This window comes from Argiope bruennichi, chromosome 4, assembly GCF_947563725.1.
Source record: "Argiope bruennichi chromosome 4, qqArgBrue1.1, whole genome shotgun sequence".
Classification (NCBI taxonomy): domain Eukaryota; kingdom Metazoa; phylum Arthropoda; class Arachnida; order Araneae; family Araneidae; genus Argiope; species Argiope bruennichi.
The window spans coordinates 81,790,769-81,799,338 of record NC_079154.1 but is presented as its reverse complement, the minus strand read 5'-3'; the positions used below and the strand labels follow the sequence as shown (position 1 = coordinate 81,799,338).

Genomic DNA, 8,570 nt, shown 5'->3' with positions numbered 1-8,570 from the left:
TTTTTTAACCTGCTTTCTACCGATTATTTTAAACTATTCTGTTTATTTTCTTAGTATTTGATGCATTTAAAATCAAACATTGTTGATTAATCGATCTGCTAATGATAAATCTGAGAAAATTTTGTTGACAAATTCGTGAGATACATAAATTAAGAAAGATATTCTTTAGTGCCTATAAGGTTTAAATGCTCAGTGACTCTGTTTTCAGAAATAATATTACAAAAAAAAATGCTTTGTTTCAGTAAAAAATAATTATTATTAATTGCAGATTAATCAGTTCCACTTTAATTTAAAGCATAAATTCTACGGGAGCGAACAGAAAATTAGAGAGATACATATTATGTTATGACGTTGCGCCTTTATAATATTATGAGTGAATTATATGACTATCAAAATTTTAAATTTTAAAATATTTTGATGAAGAAGCTATTAAAGTAGGAATTGCATAAAATATTTAATTATTAAAATTTTAACGAACATTAAGATTGGCGAACCGGCTGGTCTCCAAAGGCGGCTAGTAATAAATAAGCTAGCATTTTTACAAAGTTGTCGAAATTTTTAAAAAAAAATCAACATAAAATAAATTATAAACATGTCAGTTTTATTATAAAAATGTGTTAAAAAGGGAAACTGCAGTTATCAAGGAGAAGGTCCTCGTAATATTCTTTGTCTAGAGACATAAATTGCTTAAATTCGCCTCTAGGGATAGCTGATGTATCCAGCATTTGAAAGTCTCTCAAATATTGAGCACATCAGTTATTGCTGTGCATAAGAAAATAAGAGCAAATTCGAAAGTTTTCATTCGGTGTTTATTTCTATCTTTTTTAATACATGCTCCATCCCTATACTATTTGCAGTTGCATTCTTTTTGTCTTTCCAAAAAAATTATGTCCATGTTTGAAATTTTAATGATGTATTAATTAAAATTTTCACCAATGCCTTAAATGTTCAGGATAAGTTTTCTTCTGCCTTCTAATATTTTTTTTTTTTTTTGACATTAAGAAAATAACGTTTTAATTTTTTTTAATGCATTGGTGTAGAAAAGGAAAGCATTATAAGTAGAGGGGGTGACTGAAATTAAATGAGACAGCGGCGGCGGTTTCACTTATAGAGCCAAGTCTGACTACAATTTTTTTGTGTTACTTTAAAATTACATTCCTGGAAAACTGGAGCAATTCATTGTAAAAAGTATATTTAATAATTCCATTTTTTTATTTGATTCTTAATAATAAGCTTTGTTTATCTCTTACATATTTTGACATGCATTTATCTGATTAATTTTTTGATGAAATATAATTTTACATTCTGCAGCTTGTATGAAATAAACTTAGGCTTTTTTTACTGTTTGTTTACTATTTTTTACTGTTGTCCTCTTACTACCAACCCATACTTGCAAGTTCTATTCTGATGGGCCAATTTCTGTTTCAAATGAGGAATGGAGGATGAAAGAGAGTTTTCACCAAGGGGATTTTCGCTTTGCATCCTGTACCCCTCGCTTGGAAGAAAAGGCCGGGTATGAAGTGAGAGGGTTAAGTAATTTTATTTCATATAGACTCCAGAAATGATCATAAGCGAATGAAACAAGTTACTTCGAAACCGCTAAAAGCAAGTTCAGTATATGAAAAAAATAAACAGTAATAACGGTATACATAAAAATCCTTTTAAATTAGCGGGAGAAAAAAAAATCTGAAGGAAAATTAAATGGAACTTTCTTTTCTTTAAAATAAACTTTTGATAATATGTCTTTAAAAAAAGTATGTGCAAATCCCCATTTATTTTCCTAATACGACTCGGAAAATGTAAAGGAAATTATGTGAAAGCATAATCAATTTAATAAGTAAAACGATGAACGTACATATATTGTAACGTGTACTTAGAATCTATTAAAGTTGGAGAAAATATATTACGGAAATAAAATTGGAAATTTAAGCTTTGGAAATTAAGCTGGAAGTGATGAAAAGCTTACTTTTTAAAAGTGTGTTATATGCTTTTTAGACTGCAAATTTAGCGATGAAAACTTAAAAATTTAAATTAAAATCAAATCAAATTTTAATTATTAATTTTTTTAAATAACCTTTCTTATAGAACATACATATTAACTTCGAGCCAAATGTGGAACAATCTGAGTTGTGGAATATTTTAAATGATCTTTTCACTTTGCATGTCACAATTTATCGATAATATACCAACTTAAAAGCATTATCATGTTTAAATGATATGTCCATATATTTTTGGGTTAATCATTTTTTTCCCTTCCAAATATATTTCTTCCTTTTACTGGTTGGAATTTAGGAATCAAAGTTACAATTCTTTAACAGATGTTTAATGGATTTTAGTTAAATTTCTGTCTAATTAAGAATTTGTTCAAAATAAAAGATGCAGCGCAAAATACCTTACTCAATAACACCAGATAGCCTTTAATAAGGCTTTAATTGAATATAAAATTTCATTACACAATTTCTCAAAGCAAAGAAAATTTTCTTCGATCCAGAATTCGATTTACTATTAATTCGATATTTCAACAGCAGCAATTTAATGCATTAATTTTTTAAAGATGTCACTAATAAACATGCATTGAGTATGGATGAAAGAAATTTCGAACACAAAAATTAGAAACGTTTTGAACTTGAACTAATGCTATGAAGCATTCTCAGTCCCACGATTGGCCTGAATAAGGTTAATTCCATCGTTCCTACCATGCAAATGGGTTTACTTTTTCCCTTTAGGACACTAAAATTCTATCACTTGTTAATAAAAATTTAAAATCTTTTTTCGACTGTTATGCTTTGGGAATAATTCAACAAACTAAATTTGAGGTTTTTTATTTCGGATGTCTTCGTCGTTCTTATAAAATAAGATCGGGAATAGCAGAAAATAACTATTTTGCTTGTTTTGTTTATTCTCTTAGACAGAGCCTATTTTGCTCACTTTCTTCCTCCCCCTTTTCTTCTTCTTTTTTTAATAAATTGGTATTTAAAAGAAACAACAAAATATTAGAAAAAAAAGTTTTTGAATCTAATCGCAGAATTCTGGAAAAAACAAATTTGATTTGAATTTAGCGCTAAAAAAAGAAACCCAATCAGATGCAATAAATCTAAAAGTTATTGCACTGAGGTATTAACCAAAACAGAATTGACAGATTTGTCGTATATAACTCTAATATTTGGCATTAATTTGAATAAATCAGTACAATATAAATGCAATTAGCCCTCAACACTTTAGCAAGTTCGAAGTTTTTATTAAACCTAACTAGCGAATTGTTGGATGAGGTGATAGTAATTGTCGATCTTGATTTAAAATGCATGGTAAGAATAATCTATTGTAATATTTAAAAGCAACTTAAATTGATTAAAAAAATTATATTAATTTACTTTCGAAAAAAACTATTGATATAATTCTCTGTATATTATTGGTGATTTTATATTCAATGAAATCGTATGTGCTGAAACATCGATATGATATTTGTTTACATTCGTATGAATTGCGTAAGAGTTTGTACGACGTAATTGTAAAATGGCTGCGGTATCTGCATCACGCCGATATAATTGTTGTGTTATTAGATTCAATTCTGACCGAGAATTAGAAGTCTGAATTTTGAAAGAATTGGAAAAAAAAATGGTCAGTTTATTCTAGATATTAAAATTGCTTGTCGGGCTGTTACAATTTTTTTTTCCTTTTGAATGAATCTAGCAGGAGCGAAAACCTCCTCCCTGGTTTAATTTGGTTCCATATTTGAAATGTGTTGTCAGTTTAAAATCTGTGTTTAAAACTCTTTGATATTCTTTTTATTTTTTCAAGAAACCATTTCCTTATTTCTTGTTGCCAAATTTTTTATGAAGTGGGCGTGTCGAGGAAACTAGGTTTGTGATGGGTTTTATTGGTTTCGATTTCAATGTTCATAGCCTTAATATCCTTTTGCTCATTTCAGTATCTCTGAAAATATGACACGACCCCAAACTAGTAATACTTTTCCAATTTTCATAACAATTAGTATGTAGATGAAAATAAAGTTTTTACTATAGAATAAAAATTATGCACTCGTACATATATTAAGAGTAAAGAAATACTAAGTCGGCATTCGTTTTGAAGTCAGACTCCTAAATTAAGATATTTAAACGTCGGCAATATCGGAAAAATATCAAAATTCATAAACAGAAATATTAAATGCTTCTTGTCGGGTTGTTTACCTACAGAAAACAAACTTTCTGCAGGCAACTTAGACTTGGCTTTCTTATATTTTCAACAAATGATTTTAAAATGATATTAAAAAAATAAGATTCAAAGATGTTCTCATAAAGGTCCAAATGATAACAAAAAATAGCATTTTAATATAATTAATAATAATAGTGAGAAAAGTAAGTAGTAAAAAGTAAGTAAAAGAAAAGTAAGGCAGTGTGAGGAAAATCCATCATAATTATAAATTTTTTAAGCTACAATAAACATGTCAAGTATCAATTCAGTCGTAATTGCTAGGATTCATAATATTCTTAAATCATGAAAAAAAAAATTCTTTTGATCTTTATTTATTACTTGAACACTTATTTCAAAAGTTAAGAATAGTGTTAGATTGAAATGGTGGAGAAAAATGTATTTTTATCATAATTATATCATTTGTACATAAGGATTAAATTGTGGTATAGTATATGAAATTTTAAAAATGGTAGTCCAATTCAGTATTTTTATAATATATGTAGAAGAGCAAAAATTAGTTTTTGTTATTCCTGCTTTTAATTGAATTGTTATCAGCTCAGAAATAATAAATATTGTTAGATTTTTAAAAATAAAGAAAGTTTTCTATTAAACTGAAATTGTTATATTCCATTTCTACTGTATATTTCTAAATTTTAACATATGAAAATTTAATCTATTTAGTCTGATTTACTTTCAATTAGAATAGGTCTAAAAAGTTTTTATTTTTTTTCTGTGTAAAATGATTATTTGAATAATTCATTTAATTGAAGAGACAAAAAAAAAAAAAATCATTACAGAAATATTATACCAAGATAAATAAAAGATGAAACTAAAGCTTAAGATTGTAAAAATAAATATTTGAAAAGCTAATATTTGTTGTCTGATCAGTCCTTGGATAAGCGATGGGCTGTTATTCTTAAAGATTGTAAAAATAAATATTTGAAAAGCTAATATTTGTTGTCTGATCAGTCCTTGGATAAGCGATGGGCTGTTATTCTTAGGAATTGCCAGGATAATGTATGAAGACTGTTCCTCCCTGATTATTCAACTTTTCAACAAGGCTGCAGTTTGAAATGCTAATTTAAATCGTACTAATCAGTTGGAAGATAGATCTGGGATTATTTTATTCAGTTGGCTGATAGTGTTTCATAATAGAGATTCATAGAATGCAATTAAATAATGGTTTCTATTTTTAATTATATGATATCTGCAAAATCTTAGTCAAAAAATATAGTAATTAAGGGAAATAGATTCATAGTTGTTTTGATAAAAGATGAAAAGAATGTATACTAGAACATTTTATTATACTTTTGGAGATTTTTATATTTAATTTGAATATTTACAATAGTTTCTATATATAGTCTTACAAATGATATATTTTAATTTCAGTCTGAATAAAATTACTTTTTTGTAATGATTGATTATAAATTAACGTGATCATAAATAATGAATTACTTTCACATTTTATCTGTGCTTAATAACAAGTGTGGAAACATTTTCAAAGATATGTTCATTTCTCTGTATAGCTATATGTACAGTTTATTTGTATTAATGAACTCATTATGATAGAAATTATGAAGGAATGAAATAACATGTATTAAATCAGAAACTTTATCTTTGTAAGAATAATAAAATAAATAATGAAAAGCCAAGAAAAATTCATTTATGTGGCGATAAGGGGGAGGGTTAAAGAAAAAGGAGTCTTGCAGTTAGTGATTTTCTCTGGTTGTAAGAGAATTGCAAGAACCTGGGGACAGTTTTCTCTCATTTTAGTGTAGTTTTTCCATTTTTGCTTAAGAATTTTGTGTGTTGGTAAATTTTGGTGTTACAGCCAATGTTCTTAATTTCTACTCTTGTGTGATAAAGTAATTGTTTTTCGTATAATGTCTGGATTTGTTTGACAAATAGTTTTATTTATATTTCCATAAGATTATAAACATTCACTAAAAAAAGTAAATTTAAAAATAAAGAAAATAAATTTAAAAAAATAGAAATATAACTTTGTAGCCTTCTGTTAGGTTTGTCACTGGTTCAAGAAATTGTATTATTCTAAATTTTCTAAAATATGTTATTAATTTTATAATTGTACTAGTATAAATACAGCGAATATTGACTAATTTGTTTCTCTAGGTTACAAATTTAGAATAGATCTGTTTTGGGAACATTTAAAAGATACTTATAATTGAATTCATTGGATGTTTTTGAAATGCGGCATTCATAATGAAGTGTTTGTTAGAGTAGCACTCTCATAATATTGTAAAACAAATATTTGCTGGTTATTGTGTAAAATGCATTTTTTTCAAGTGATAGCTGATTTAATATTTGCCTCAATAGATTATCATACATATCTTATTATTTTAATTTATGATTGTAGATATAATGTAATGAATGCTAAAAATGTTTAATTAAAAAAATCTATTTAAGGATAATTCTAATTGCAATACATCATCATCCACTTCTGGTCGGGTTGGAAACCCGTCTGATGGTGGAAGTGGAACTGAAACTGTCGATGAATCGCAAGATGAGCCATCTTCTTCTAAAGACATACATCATGAACTGGATAATTTTCGTCTTCAGTGGAGGAGAGAGATTGAACTATCTCCAAACAAAGAAAAAGCATCTACTTCAAGTGAACTCAATTTAGATAAAAAGAATGAAGAACCAATTGAAGAAAAAGTAAATATATTATTTTGTTTTGAATTGTCATTTCTTAAATGTTATATTTTTAAACAGAGTTTCTAAAATATTCAAATGTAATCTCAGGATTTAAAAGTTACAATTATTAATGTTTTTCTAATATTTTTTCTTAATGTGATTTTTTAAAATCAGTCTAGTGTAGAGATGATAAAATGTTGATACCAGTTTTAACCCTTTTGCTGTTCTCTCCTGTCCACGAAAATTTATCCCCAGCAGTCCTCTATTTTTTGCCGCATTAGAACAAGCAAAAATAAACCTCAAGCAAGTAAGTAAGCATTTGCAAAGTGTTATAAAAGTTTTAAAATGTAGAAGAATTTTTGAAGCATGTTACGGTCGTCCAGTAGAAGTTTCTCTTGTGCCCGTTAGACACAAGGTTAGAGGTAAATAGCATAAATTAATTGTTTCAAAATGAGTCGATTTAAATCTGCTATAACTGTAATACAGTATATAGATATGAATCGCTTCAAAACAGCTGGCGGAGAATGAAGCAGTGACATGGTACCAAACGCTCTAAAATGGAGCTTCACCCAAGGTCTATACATTTTTTGCAGTTAAGTTTAATTTTTCAAAAAAATTAATATATTATACTATAGTTATTATATATTAACATAAGGAACATAATATTAATAGGAATGATCGAAAAAGCAAAATACTGAATTATTAACTATGCCCACAAGAACAAATACTATGCATACAAAAACAAAATTATAAATATTATCTGTATGAAACTTAAAAAAAGGATATTAAGTGATGATAATTTATAGATAATAAAATTTCAATTTAGATATTCCCTGTCTTGCCAATTCACACTGTAAAGTTCATCTTCGGTTGTGTTTTGTTTCAGAAGATCAACTAACTGCACGCTCAGACCAAGTATCTAAAGGCATATTATAATTATAGTCTTCTGTATTTGAAGAAAATTTATCTTATTAATAAAATCCCTATCATTTCACTTATATAACCTGTTCTGTTTTCCATGGCTTACAAATTGAAGTTTTATATAATCCTAACTTATGTACCAAATCTCCTACCAAATGCCTCTCAAAGTATATCACCCTCACCCTCTATAACAGTCAGTTAAATGTACTTCCACATATTCTCTTAATGTAAAAAAAAAAAAAAAAACCAAAGCAATCAACAAGAATGTGGAAAAATCACATATTTTAAAGAACCGCTTGTTTATAACCATAAATCTATTAGGTCTAGAAGCGCAGAACAGTATGTGAACATGCATGTACATGAAGCTCAAATGCTATACAATTCAAGTCTTGGAAAAAAAAAAAAACTGTTGCAGTTTCATGCCATTTAGTAGCATTTAAAAATTCAAATAGATTGTTCCATTTTAAAGTTGCAACTACCGAACAATAGGCTTGTACCGCAAATCTGAGCTACTTTGCCTTGTCGATACGCTGGGCCAATAAGATTGGAAAGAGTGTGTTGCTTATAGGAGACATTGATCCTTAAGAGATTATTGGGTGAAAATTAGATGTCTGTGGTTTCTTTAATAAAGTATATTTCTTTTTAAAAAGTGTTCTCAAAGAGATTAATATTGACTGTTACTTTTATATTAGTTTTAAATTAAAGGATCTTAATTCTCAAAATTGAAATTCTTCTTCAGTATTGAAAATTACTAATTTTAATGAATGAAAAAGAATATTTTCCATGTAATTTTTTGACAATTT

The 8,570-nt window shown here is 27.4% G+C and overlaps 1 protein-coding gene across 1 annotated transcript in view; it reads left to right on the top strand.

Annotated features, from left to right (window-relative positions):
- Nucleotides 1–3,485: 3,485 nt before the first annotated feature.
- The window catches only part of LOC129965564 (F-box only protein 9-like), a 14,724-nt gene continuing 9,639 nt past the window's right edge, over nucleotides 3,486–8,570 (top strand). The window contains exons 1-2 of the mRNA XM_056079566.1: nucleotides 3,486–3,618; nucleotides 6,616–6,867. Of these exons, the coding sequence (XP_055935541.1) occupies nucleotides 3,616–3,618; nucleotides 6,616–6,867 (255 nt within the window). The 5' untranslated portion in view covers nucleotides 3,486–3,615. The remainder of the gene's footprint in view (nucleotides 3,619–6,615; nucleotides 6,868–8,570) is intronic.